Genomic DNA, 14,383 nt, shown 5'->3' with positions numbered 1-14,383 from the left:
AGGGCCCTCCCTGGTACAAAAGCCTTTTTCTTGTTTGCAGGAAAAAAAGGCTTCAGCCTCCTAGACCTTCGCTGCGTTCCAATGGGCAGATTCAAACAGTTACTAATTAAGTGAGGAAATGAAGAGACAAAGGAAAGAAGTCAAGAAACAACAGTGCAGCAATGGGGCAGGGTCCTTGTTCCTCTTCAAGGTATATACATAACAATCTGATACACATTTCTGAGTTTTATCTACAGGAACTAAGGTCCCCCCACCCAGGGGGAAGATGGTAACTTCAAGCTAAACACTACCACATGGACCCAAGACTGGTTGGAACCAGAAGGCTAATGATTGAGATTCCTGAAACACCACCCTGTTATCACACTACCAACCAATCTGAGGAAGGTCACACACCCTGCAGTCCTCCCCACCAAATTTTGAGCAAGAGCTGCCCATTCTCCTTGCTTGGCCCTTGTAATAAACCTTTTTCTGCTCCAAATTCTGACAGTTCAGTTTGTTTGGCCTTACTGTGCGTAAGATACAAGAACTTGGGTTTGACAAGGGCTCTTAACCACTACACCAATACTGGCCTCTGGGCCTAAGATGTTTTTTAAGCATCTCTTTTCTGCCTATGTCACACAATTTCACCCCTGCAATACAATTCAAGGCCCACACACCAATTTATGCTGAATTTTTCAGCAAAAATCTCTAAATCAATTTGTCTCCAAATATACTCCAGAAGTACAGTAATTTATAAGGGGGCTCAATATTTAAAAAAATAGATATTTGTTGATTTTTTGGATTAAGACTAAATAGAGAAAGCCCTGACAGCGATGGTAATTTTGTTCACAAATCTTTCCTACTGGCCTTAGATTCAAAATTGTTTTAGGCTGAAAGAAATTTTGAATTGTTCTTCATATCTTAGTGTCCAAGTCAGATGATTTTGACTTCTACAATTTTTAGTTGCACATGATTATCTTTACCACTTATCTAACATAGTTCAAATCATCAGTTTTTATTGAGCCCCAACTACTAAAAAGGAGGTCAATGGATAAGTGTAAGAGATTGCTTCTGCTTTCAAGGAATTTTCTAGCCTAACATTTCTCATATTAAGCTAGGATACAATAACTACTAGGATCTATTGAATTCCCAGCCCCACATTCCAGGGTGGGAAGAAGCATGTGGGTGGCAATGTAGTGTCTTCCTATTGTTTTAATTTGCATTTCCCTGATGTCTAAACATATAGAGGATATTTTCATGTGCTTATTTGCTGTTTGTGAATCTTTTTTTGGTATTATATCCATTCAAATTTTTTGCTCATTAATCGCCCTTTTTTATTGGGTAGTTTATCTTATTATTTATTGTTTTGTAAGAGTTCTGAATTCAAGTCTTTCATCAAATACGTATTTTACAAATATTTTCTTCCAGTCAGTGCCTTACTTGTTCATTTTCTAAACAGTATCTTTTTAAAAATCAGACGTTTTAAACTGTGATTAAGTCCAACTTATTTTTTTTTATGGTTCATGTTTTTTGTCTTCTCGAAAAAATATTTTCTAATGTGAAGTCACAACGAATTTTTTTCTCGCTCATTTTCTTCTAGTAGTTTTATAACTTTAGCTCATATTTAGGTCTACAATCCAGTTTGAGTTAATTTTTTAATATGGTGCAATGTATCTAGTCAAGGTTCATTATTTTGCACATAGATGTCCAATTTTTCCAGCATGATTTGTTAAAAACAGAGACCAATGCTTTTAATATAACAGAGCACAAGAAGTTCATTGATATGCTTTGAGATTCTATACTACAACTAATCTTTAAGAAATCACAACTACCTGAAAAGGATATTAAAACACTTCTACGTTTTCAAACTATATATCTGTGTGAGGCTGGAATTCTACATGTATTACAAGCAAAACACCACGTCACAAATGCAGAATGAATGCAGAAGCAGACATGAGAATCCAGCTGTCTTATTAATCCAGACATTAAAGAGACTGTAAAAATGGAATACAATGCTAGTCTTAAATTTTTGTTTTAGAAAATAGGTTTTTTTAGTTTTTTTTAAATAAAAACATTCATATGCACTAACATATAATGGATTTATTGTAGCTATTGTAGTCATTTTTAATGAATAAATTAATATTTAAATTTTTTCTCAGTTCTAATTTCAAATATAATAAATATCAATAGATATACCCCATATAAACAAAACCACTTTGGAGTCCTCAATAATTTTTAAGAGTGCAAAGGAGTCCTGACATCAAAACCAAACTGCCCACATCTCTTCCCTCAATTACTGAAATTATCTTTACGATAGCTAGAGTAATACATCTAAATACAAATCTGATCAGGTCAAACTTGTGTTTAAATACTTTCAACAGGATATTCTCTGGTGGCACAGTGGTTAAGAATCCGCCAGCCAATGCAGGGGACACGGGTTCAAGCCCTGGTCCGGGAAGATCCCACATGCCGCAGAGCAACTAAGTCTGTGAGCCACAACTACGGGGCCTGCATCCTAGAGCCCACAAGCCACAACTACTGAAGCCCGTGTGCCTAGAGCCCAGGCTCCGCAACAAGAGAAGCCACCACAATGAGAAGCCTGCACACCGCAAGGAAGAATAGCCCCTGCCTGCCGCAACTAGAGAAAGCCCGCATACAGCAACGAAGACCCAATGCAGCCAAAAATAAATAAATAAAATAAATAAATTTATTTTAAAAAAATACTTTCAACAGCTTAGTACTCTTAGCATCAAGATAAACATTCAATGGCCAACAAATCCTGCCATGATCAAGCTTCCCCAGTCTTCCCTAACTCTATTCTCCTCTATTCTCCTCATTCTCTGAAATGATAGGTTTCTTTTTTTTTTTTTTTCCCAGCAGAGTCCTTAAATGCACAAAACCCCACCTGTCCTCAGGGCCTTTGAACTGGCCTGAAATGTTCTCCCCCACCTCCCTTTTTGCCTAATCTCTACTCATCATTCAGTTCTTAACTCAAACCTTGATTACCTGATCTTCCTTACCCCCACACTCAGGTTAAATCAGGTTCCTCTTTTATATATTCTTATGGCTCCCTGCACATTTCTGTTAGGGTAAACACTGACCGAAACCACCTGCCCTGGCCAGGCCGGATAGTAACCACTTGCATGAGGTACCTTACAACAGGAGATCCTGGTAAGGAACGTGGAAACTGACAAGCTATCACCAGCTGTAAGAGCTCGGGAAAGGTCAACAGGAGAGAGGAGATGCCAGTCCATATGTCCTACCAACCTCCCAGAATCCCTCCTACTGGAATCCATTTTGGCTGCGTGATGCGCGCGCCACCAGGAAGCACCCTGAGTCAGAATGATTGGCCAGATACAACCCGGAAACTAACCCCATTACCATAAAACCTGAGACTGCAAGCCATGTGGCAGAGCAGTTCACCTGGGTTCCCTTACCCTGCTGCTCTCTGCCCGGGCACCCCTTCCCAAAAAGTCTCTTGCTTTGTCAGCACGTGTGTCTCCTCAGACAATTCATTTCTAAGTGTGAGACAAGAGCCCACTCTCAGGCCCTAGAAGGGGTCCCCTTTCCTGCAACATTTCCTTAATAGAACTTATTAGTTTGGGGGATTTGGGGGTTATGTAATTTAAATAGTAATTTAATGTAAGGCCAGACACCATAAAACTCTTAGAGGAAAACAAAGACAGAACACTCTATGACATAAATCACAGCAAGATCCTTTATAACCCACCTCCTAGAGAAATGGAAATAAAAACAAAAATAAACAAATGGGACCTAATGGAACTTAAAAGCTTTTGCACAGCAAAGGAAACCATAAACAAGACGAAAAGACAACCCTCAGAATGGGAGAAAATATTTGCCAACGAAGCAACTAACAAAGGATTAATCTCTGAACTATATAAGCAGCTCATGCAGCTCAATATCAAAAAAAGAAACAACCCAATCCAAAAATGGGCAGAAGACCTAAAGAGACATTTCTCCAAAGAAGATATACAGATTGCCAACAAACACATGACAGGATGCTCAACATCACTAATCATCAGAGAAATGCAAATCAAAACTACAATGAGGTGTCACCTCATACTGGTCAGAATGGCCATCATCAAAAAATCTACAAACAGGGCCTCCCTGGTGGCGCAGTGGTTGAGAGTCCGCCTGCCAATGCAGGGGATACGGGTTCGTGCCCCGGTCTGGGAGGATCCCATATGCCGCGGAGCAGCTGGGCCCGTGAGCCATGGCCGCTGAGCCTGTGCGTCCGGAGCCTGTGCTCCGCAACGGGAGAGGCCACAACAGTGAGAGGCCCGCGTACAGCAAAAAAAAAAAAAAAAAAAAAAAAAAAAAAAAATCTACAAACAATAAATGCTGGAGAGGGTGTGGAGAAAAGCCCTCTTGCACTGTTGGTGGGAATGTAAATTGATACAGCCACTATGGAGAACAGTATGGAGGTTCCTTAAAAAACTAAAAATAGAACTACCATAAGACCCAGCAATCCCACTACTGGGCATATACCCTGAGAAAACCATAATTCAAAAAGAGTCACGTACCACAATGTTCATTGCAGCACTATTTACAACAGCCAGGACATGGAAGCAACCTAAGTGTCCATCGACAGATGAATGGATAAAGAAGATGTGGCACGTATATACAATGGAATATTACTCAGCCATAAAAAGAAACGAAATTGAGTTATTTGTAGTGAGGTGGATGGACCTAGAGACTGTCATACAGAGTGAAGTAAGTCAGAAAGAGAAAAACAAATACTGTATGCTAACACATATATATGGAATCTAAAAAAAAATAAAGGTTCTGAAGAAACCAGGGGCAGGACAGGAATAAAGACGCAGACGTAAAGAATGGACTTGAGGACGCGGGGAGGGGGAAGGGTAAGCTGGGTCGAAGTGAGAGAGTGGCATTGACATATATACAGTACTAAATGTAAAATAGATAGCTAGTGGGAAGCAGCCTCATAGCACAGGGAGATCAGCTCAGTGCTTTGTGACCACCTAGAGGGGCGGGATACGGAGGGTGGGAGGGAGACGCAAGAGCGAGGGCATGTGGGGTTATAAGTATATGTAGAGCTGATTCACTTTGTTATACAGCAGAAACTAACACAACAATGTAAAGCAATTATACTCCAATAAAGATGTTAAAAAAATAAACAGTAATTTAATAGCTTAAGATAATATAAATATAATAATCATAATATATAAAACTTTGCCTATGTGTCATGAGTATTTTTCTAAGTTCAGTAGTTCTCATCAGATTCTCAAAGGAGTACATGACCCCTGTAAACTGAAGAATTAATCTTACCCAAAGAGAGGCCTGGTCTTTCCCCTTGGTTACTGGGAGGTGGTATCCCCCTGGAACTTCTTACCTAACAGAACTTTGACTGGGGGCTTTGGCCACAGGACAAATGTGATTCATGATGGGGGCTTTGAGCCACACTCAGTTCCAATCCTAAGAAGGAACAGAGACTAAAAGCATTAGTGTAACCTACAGGAGGGGCTAGAGACTAAAAGTCAGCCATGTGAGCAGCCTATAATTGAGCCGCAATAAAAACTCTGTACACAAAAAGCATGGGTGAGTTTCTCTGATTGGCAATATCCTGTGTGTCCTGTCACATACAGTGGCCCAGAGGCAGTAATGCCATCCATGATTCCATGGGGAGAGGATGACAGGAATTTCTACATTTGGTTCCCTCCAGATTCTATCCTGTATGTCTCTTTTTTTGCTAATTTTAACCTGTATCCTCCCCCTGTAATAAACTGTGAATATAACAGCTTTCAGTGAGTTCTGTGAGTCCTTTCTAGTGAGTTACCAAACCTGAGGCGGGGGGGCGGGCCTCCTTACAACTGGTATCTGAAGGAGGGCAGTCTTATAGGGACTGTTCTCTCAGACTGCAGTCTGGTGAAACTCACTGCAACCCCAGTAAGATTTTAAAAAACCAAAAAGCTAGACTGAGTTCCTTGAGAGCCGAAACTTCATCAATATGATATATAGTAAAAAACAAACAAAGAAACAAAAATACGATGTTTGAAATAAAATGATGCTCTCAGGATATCAATATTCTCTAACATTAATAGCAATAATGTTAATGACAATGAAGGTAAGGATGATAACAGCAACTATTTACTGCATGCCCTTACTATAGTCTCCACTTACAGATGAATTTAGAGTGAAAATGACTTGCTCAAGATCATACCACTAGTGACAGACAGTATATAAGCCCTGATTTAACTAATTTTAAAGCCTACGCCCTTCACCATATTGTATCTCATAAGACAAGCAAAGGAAATTTTGCAAAGGACAAATATCCAGCATCATCATCACTAAAACACTTAAAGTATTTTCATTAAAGACAAGTAACTGGGGACTTCCCTGGTAGTGCAGTGGTTAAGAATCTACCTGCCAATGCAGGGGACACGGGTTCAAGCCCTGGTCTGGGAAAATTCCATGAAGCAACTAAGCCCATGCGCCACAACTACTGAGCCTGCGCTCTAGAGCCATGCGCCACAACTACTGAAGCCCACGCGCCACAACTACTGAAGCCCATGCGCCTAGAGCCCATGCTCTGCAACAAGAGAAGCCACTGCAATGAGCAGCCTGCACACCACAATGAAGAGTAGCCCCTGCTCACAACTAGAAAAGGCCTGCGTGCAGCAACAAAGACCCACCGCAGCCATAATAAATAAATAAATTTATTTATTTAAAAAAACCCAAAAGAACATATACAAACACACACATATATAATAGTATAGTAGCCAGGAGACACTCTGAATTGAGCACCTTATATTTTTAGTGATCACAAGAAAAACACAAGGTGCTCAGGCAACTGGTTGTAATTAATTGATTGATTATATTAATTGGCTTTATGTAGGTCCAGAGCAAACATTACATATTGAATGCTATTTATTGAGATTACTTTAAAATTCACTATCATACTTCTACTAGGTATGAAAACCAACAAGTCAAGTTGCGCTATGTCAATTTTGGCAAACCAATCATGATAATAAGAATGTCTCAAGAGTCGATGGATCTGGATCTACATTATAAATTAGAGAACTGAGTGATGTGAAATATAGGCAACATGAAGGAGAAAAGTGAACATAAGTAAAGGATGGGAAAGAAGGAGAGACACACCAATTAATTAGACACACATACTAATGCCCACAAATAACCCACAGAGACAGAGAAAGTACCTGGAAAGCTGTGAGTGCGCCAGTCCCTGGGTTATACAGGCATCGCAGCGAAGGCATGCTGTCCGCCAGGCTGGAGCAGCCCAGCCACAGAGACCTGGGCATAGAGCACTGCAGAGAGAGGACAACTATGAGATGGGACAGTATGAGACAGGATGGCACAGATTACAGGAATTTTCAAGGCTTGGCTAAATACAATATTCCAGTTGCAGCTTGCCTTTAAGATAGACACATCTTCAAGAACTAGTTACTAACCCCAGAGGGATTAGTAACTACTAATTAGTTACTAATTAGTTAGTACATACTACTAACTAGTTCTAACCCCAGAGGGAAACTCAAAAGGGACACTGGTGGCCAAAAAGCAAGAAAAAAAAGTTATAGGTCAAGAAGCCAAATATTTAATAAAAATTTTTATCCCGGTTCGTCTTCTATGTATGAATCTAAAGGAAATCTACCTCTTAACCCAATTAATCAACTCTTTTCCTCTACACACCTCAACTCATCTCCCATAAACTCACCTCAGAGTGAAATATTGTGCAGACTAAGCAGAAAAAAGGAATTATTCATGGTAGTATTTCAATATTAGAAATGGTAACTTAGAAGACAAAATATAACGGGAAAGTTAGTTTTTTTTTAGAAGGTGGGGAGAAGGAAAAGAAAAAGTATTATACCCCTACAGCTTTGACAGCAACTAACTCTGCACAGTTTGCTATGTTTTATGTATCTTGTTAGTTTGCTATTAACCAAAATGCATAGTTACCATAGTAGCTGCCTCTTCATCTTTCCAGATGGATTAAGGGGGGTGGGAATATTGGAGGGAGGAGGCAGGAAGCAATCCAAACAGAAGGGAAAACAACAACAAAGAAAGAAGCAGACAGGGACAGAAAAAGAGGAAAAAAAGAGAACCCCAAAAAGCTGCTGGTCCTAAAACCTTCTAAAGAAACAAAAACAAATGTGTAAGTGTGAATATACATATAGTGTATTCAGTAGCAAACAAACAAAAAACAAGGTAGAAATTATGAGTTCTAGTAGTACTAATTAAACAATATTAGTGGTACTCCTCCTGTAGCTTTATGAAACACTGTATCTTTTAGAAGAATTTTTACAATCTTTAGGTTTCCCTCAATGTATCCCAGGCTGAAGCTCTGTCCATCAACTTGGGTGCTATTACAGTCTAATAATACTAAAAAACTAAATACCTGATCACAGCACATATAAAAACAGAAAAATATTTTGAAATATAACAGTCAGTGCACATAATACTAAACTTTATAAGTTTTGAAATATTTACTATCATCGTGGGACTTTTTTTCTTCTTAAAACACTTTAGTTGGAGAAATACTAAGGAAACAAAATATGGTATTCATTGTTCACACTATCTATAACTGATATAAGGATAGCATCCTGCAAAGTACTCCAAAAAACAGTGGGCCAATAATTTATTACAACTGAAGTCTGTTAATCAATCGAATGAGTTTACCAGCTTTTAAAAAGCATACACAGCATGTTTTTAAATGCGTGAAACATGTTTTCTACTACTTGAAAGAATCAGAAAAAGAGATTGAAATGTTGCAACAAGGGGCCTGCAGTGCTTTAAGGAGAATATAGTATCTCATGCCCATGAGGTTCAACAGCACAAATTCATTTTCACAAAGAACACTGAAAATCTTGACTCCTCCCCCTATTTGGCTGCCTGGAAAAAGCCACAGTTCCTCTTCACTGATAGAAGGCCCTGCAGGCAAAGGGCTGGCCTTAGCATTTACTATATGAAAGCTGAAAGACAAAAACTCCTAAACTCAGGTCCCTGTTGGTCAACTTCTAAGAGTAACAGAAGCTATAATAATGAACAATAAAAAGATTGCTGCATTGAGAGTTTATGTATCCTTAAGCCATGGAATAGAAGAATTCCCTTTTCACTACTATATCAACTAAAAAATTCAGGTCAAGAGAACTATAGTATTCCATAGGCCATGTAATACATTCACACTCTACCTATACAAATTCAATGACTGGCTCTTAAGAATTCTAATTTAGGGACTTCCCTGGTGGTCCAGTGGTTAAGAATCTGTCTTGCAATGCAGGGGACGCTGGTTCGATCCCTGGTTAGGGAACTAAGATCCCACATGCTGCGGGGCAACTGAGCCCATGCACCACAACTACAGAGAAGCCTGCGCACCGCAAAGAAAGATCCCCCATGCCGCAACTAAGACCTGATGCAGCCAATAAATAAATTTAAAAAAAAGAATCCCAATTTAGTTCACTCACTTCAAAAATGAAACTCCCACTGTCACATAGGATAATCATATCTGCCTACCCTTACTGCACAAGGTTTTGGTAAAATTAAAATAAGGGATCTAAAAACTTCAAGTACAGGGACTTCCCTGGTGCTCCACTGGTTAAGACTCCACACTTCCAATGCAGGGGGCCTGGGTTCAATCCCTGGTCAGGGAACTAGATTCCATATGCCGCAACTAAGAGAACTGCATGCTGCAACTAAAGATCCCACATGCCACAACTGAAGATCCCGCATGCCACAACTAAGACCCAGTGCAGCCAAATAAATAAATATTAAAAAAAACCTTCAAGTACAAAAGAAAAAAATATAAAGTGCCATCATTACCAAGAACAGGCTTCCATGAATGCCACTTGCATTTCAAAATGTTCTGGGAAGCCATTATGAACTGCAGATCATTGAATCAATAAATTCATCCATTAATCAAATATTTAGTGTTCATTAGCAGAACAGACACAAGTGGAGTACAAGGAGAGGAGAAACAAAATTTATCAGGCATAAATTGTTTGCCAGTCATTGTGCTAGATCCTTAAAAACATTATTTCACTTAATCATTACAATCCTGTCAAAGAATTATTAGTATTTTCACTTTAACAGGAGAGTAAACTCAAGTTCAGAGAAGTTACAGTGACTAAATGTCAGTGGCAGAAATAAGACCACAATGTGTTTGTCTCCCAAAACCCACACTCACCACTATAAAGACCTATTCTCAAGTAGTTTACACTCTGTTTGAGGGAGATAAATTAACACAAATAGTAACTACAAGGAAAAATACAATAACATACTAAACTGTGTTAGACAATAGCTGCTATATAAGTTTAGTTAAAATTTCTAATTTTTAAAAAGTTCAGACACAGTCTTTAATCTTATTGTAGCACTTGTTACTGTATGTAAATTAACTATATGTTTGCCTCCTCTATCATAATGTATTTCTCAGATATGAGTCATGTCTTTTTTTTTTAATCTCCAGCATGTGGTCATAGTAGATGCTCAATAAATGTGCTCTTAATGGCAAGTGATCATTGAAAGCTACATATCAAAGAGAAGTAAGGAAACAGTTTTTGCTTATAGAACACTGAGAATACTGATAAAATAACACTGTTTACTTTACTGAGACTGATCTTACCAGGCTGAAAGTATGTGTTTTGGATAAATCTCTTTCGCGATTCATTATCTTATTCACCTGTAAAACAATCTAGTAAGTAAAAAAGATCCAGAGAGGTTAAATAAATTACCAAAAGTGAATGGGTACCACGCAAGTGGTAAATATGGGATTCAAACTAGATACTCTGACTACCTAGAATAATGCCATGTAAAAATGGCACTTAAGGACTTCCCTGGTGGTCCAGTGGTTAAGACTCTGTGCTTCCACTGCAGGGGACACGGGTTCAATCCCTGCTTGGGGAAGTTCCGCATGTCGCCACGGTATGGCCAGAAAAAAAAGGCACTTAAAAAGTCACACATGGGGCTTCCCTGGTGGCGCAGTGGCTGAGAGTCCGCCTGCCAATGCAGGGGACACGGGTTTGTGTCCTGGTCCGGGAGGATCCCACATGCCGCGGAGTGGCTGGGCCTGTGAGCCATGGCCGCTGAGCCCGCGTGTCTGGAGCCTGTGCTCCACAACAGGAGAGGCCGCAGCAGTGAGAGGCCCGCGTACCACAAAAAAAAAAAAAAAAAAAAAAACCATTAAAAAGTCACACATGGAGTTCATTCATTTATTTAAAAATGCGGAGCCAAAGGTGGCTTAGGGGCACTGGACTGACTCAGAAACTAAGAAAAGGAGTCCCACCCAAGAGGCCATGTTAATCATCAAAGTAATGGGCAAAGAGAAGACAAACTTACATAAAGAGAAAGATCAACAGGACTTACTGACTGACAAAAGGAACAAAGAAAGATGAGTCAGAAATAACCCAAGATTTCAAATGAATGACTGGAAGAATGGTGGTAGCACTGACAGACACATGTAAATTGAAAACTACCTGTGGGTTTGGGGGTGTTGGGGTGGGGTGGAGTAGATAAGCTCAGAAATCATAAACATAACACGATAATAAACCTCTAGTATGTGAGTAAAAATATGGCATGAAATCATGGGTATAAACCTGTGAGCATTACACAGATGTGGGAAACGGTGGCTTCCATATAAACTACAATGCACTAGGTTAAAAGCATTTGCTGTAAAAATACTAGCGAGATTTCTTTTAATATGAAAAATAAAATTCGAGTCCTCTCCCCCCCCATCTCCTTTCCTACCTGAAAAATGAACTTCAACAGCCATTAAGTGAGTACAAGCTAAGTGGGCATCAAACTGAGTGGTATAAGTGGTGACGATGGCCCAATACAGGCTTTTGGAGTCCAAGGGGTGTGAGAAAGGTGTCCCTGAGGGGTAAAAGCCCTGGCACAGAGTTTCAGAGCCCAAGTAGGGTGACAGAAAAAAATCTTTACAAGAGGGTGGCCTGGCATGGGGTTCTACAGCCCTAGTCGAGTGAGGAGAGCTTCTACATGGGGGACTGAAGTGGCCGTGAGCAGGATGATGAGCATGTCCACGTGATGGGGAAGGGCAGGGCAGTGAGGGTTTCCAAAGTGGGCAGAAGAAGACATTCACAGAGTGGAGGGGTAGTGGACAGCACTGAATTCAGACCCAGTGGGGTGAGGGGCAGTGGCCCAGCAAAGAGTTTCAGACTCAGTAGGGAGAGAAGGGTGGAAGGGTTAGCCCAGTGCAAATAGATCCCAAAAGGGTGAGGGAGGCATCCATAAAGAGTATGGGGTGGGAAATGGAGAGAGAGCTATGTTGGCAATGGGAGATGAGTTATACAGAAGGATTCATCAAATGAGGGGGGGAAGGGCTTCCCTGGTGGTACAGTGGTTAAGAATCTGCCTGCCAATGCAGGAGACACGGGTTTGAGCCCTGGTCCAGGAAGATCCCACATGTCATGGAGCAACTAAGCCCGTGTGCCACAACTACTGAGACTGTGCTCTAGAGCCCATGAGACACAAATACTGAGCCCACGTGCCACAACTACTGAAGCCCGCACGCCTAGAGCTCATGCTCGCAACAAGAAGCCACTGCAATGAGAAGCCCGCACACTGCAACGAAGAGTAGCCCCCACTTGCCACAACTAGAGAAAGCCCACAGACAGCAACAAAGACCAAACGCAGCCAAAAATAAATAAATAACATAAATTAATTAATTTTTTTAAAAATTAGGTGGGTAGATCAAATATTGAGGATAATAAGAGCAAGGATTCTCATCAGAGAAGAGTTACAAATATAGAAAGGAAGAAAGCCAGAGTGAATACTATGCTGCTGAACTACAATTGAAGATGTCATGAATGCAAAGCTTCATAACAGAGACAGACAATTTCTAGGTAAGTGATGTATGTATATGTGTGTGTACACATACATACCACAAACACACCCCCTGGCCCTATCAACTGGGAGGGTCTGGTAACAGTAACACCTTAATAGCAATGAGTACAGTTAATGATTCTAAATATCACTCTCCACTAAAAGGAACCAGAGCTCCTTAGAACATGGCTAATTCCAGGACTTGGGCAAGTAAAGTTTAAGATGAGCTCAGAGTATCATCTTGTGGTACTCAAAAATGGTGAAGACACGGCAAGATGATACAGGAGCCAGTGCAAAAGGTTCTCACAGGCTAATTCTGCGACAAATTGAACATCAGAATAAATAATGATGATAATGGATTATAATACTGGCAGTCAAACTCTAACATGCCCCCCAGTCATCCCCACCTCCTGATATTCATAACACTTGTAAGTAATCCTGTCCCCTTGAGTGTGGGATAGCCTAATACCTTGCTTCTAGGTTATATAAGGTTGAAACTTCCATCTTGCTAATAGACTCTACTGCCTTCTTGGCTTGCATGCTTTGATGAAGCAAGTAGTCATACTGGAGAGGTTCACATGGCAAGAAATGAGGGTGGCCTCCAGTCAACAGTCAGCTAGGAACTGAGTCTCCAATAACCCTTGAGGAAAGGAATTCTGCCAAAAACCACGTAAACTTGCAGTGGGTCTTTCCCCAATCAAGCCTTCAAATGAGACCTCAGCCCTGACCAGTACCTTCATTATAGTCTTATAAGAGATCTTAAAGAGGACCCAGGTCAGGCGTGCCCACAAGTGCACACTGTGCAGTACGTATGTGACTAATCAACAGACTGAAAGCGACTGACTGATCATGATGTGCATCTGTTTTCCACATAGTGATCTGTGGACTGGAGAGCTAGCAAGGAAGTTTGCACTTTACAAAAATTACAGTTAATAAACTCTGATAACTGAAATTTGAACCATGTTTTGAGGGACTGGTATTATTTAACTAAACTGTAGTAACTGAAATTTGTGCATATCAGAACCATGCAAAGTGAGGACTTCCAGTACATTAAATTTAAATAAAATAGAAATTCTAAGTAAAAGAACATTAGACCTCAGCTACTACCATAAGGAAGTAGCTGGTATCAAACTTACCCTCCCATCATAGACAAAAAAAAAAGGGACAAAATATGTGAAACATATATTTGAAAACATTGGACAACAGGCAGTACAGGCAGTACCAGACTGTAATCCCTGAAAGACAGAAAATAAATGAGGTGATCCTTAAAACTGTCCAAGTCTTAAACCTCAACACACTTTCTAGTCCGTGGCATAAGAAAGGGGACTCCAAGAAGAGCAAAATAGGACCACTTATTGAGGAAACAGAGAACAGAATGTGGGGAGGCTAAATAGACTATAATTGGTGAGTCAGAGTATTGGAGAAAGAATTATGCAGAAAAAAGCTCTAGATAACTGAACAGGGGACTCCTTAAGTCTATTCCTAAACGCTAAGTCCTGTTTGCATAAGGTGAAACTCCATAAGGCCAGGCAAAAAACCATGAAGGAGCTATAAGCTCAACAACTTCCTAGAA

General features: G+C 40.2%; 1 protein-coding gene across 11 annotated transcripts in view; it reads right to left on the bottom strand.

Moving 5' to 3' along the window:
- The window catches only part of BTRC (beta-transducin repeat containing E3 ubiquitin protein ligase), a 185,571-nt gene that overhangs the window by 121,014 nt on the left and 50,174 nt on the right, over positions 1-14,383 (bottom strand). For 7 of the 11 annotated variants that reach the window (XM_082611573.1, XM_082611571.1, XM_082611578.1 and 4 more), the window contains exon 2: positions 7,179-7,286. The exons of the other annotated variants lie outside the window; for them this stretch is intronic. In XM_082611573.1, coding sequence (XP_082467699.1) covers positions 7,179-7,286 — 108 coding nt within the window. The remainder of the gene's footprint in view (positions 1-7,178; positions 7,287-14,383) is intronic. 11 annotated transcript variants of the gene reach the window in all.

Source organism: Mesoplodon mirus, assembly GCF_964341445.2.
Source record: "Mesoplodon mirus genome assembly, chromosome: 2".
NCBI classification, from domain to species: Eukaryota; Metazoa; Chordata; class Mammalia; order Artiodactyla; family Ziphiidae; genus Mesoplodon; species Mesoplodon mirus.
Note: the sequence above shows the minus strand (reverse complement) of the source record. Positions and strands in the feature narration are given on the sequence as shown.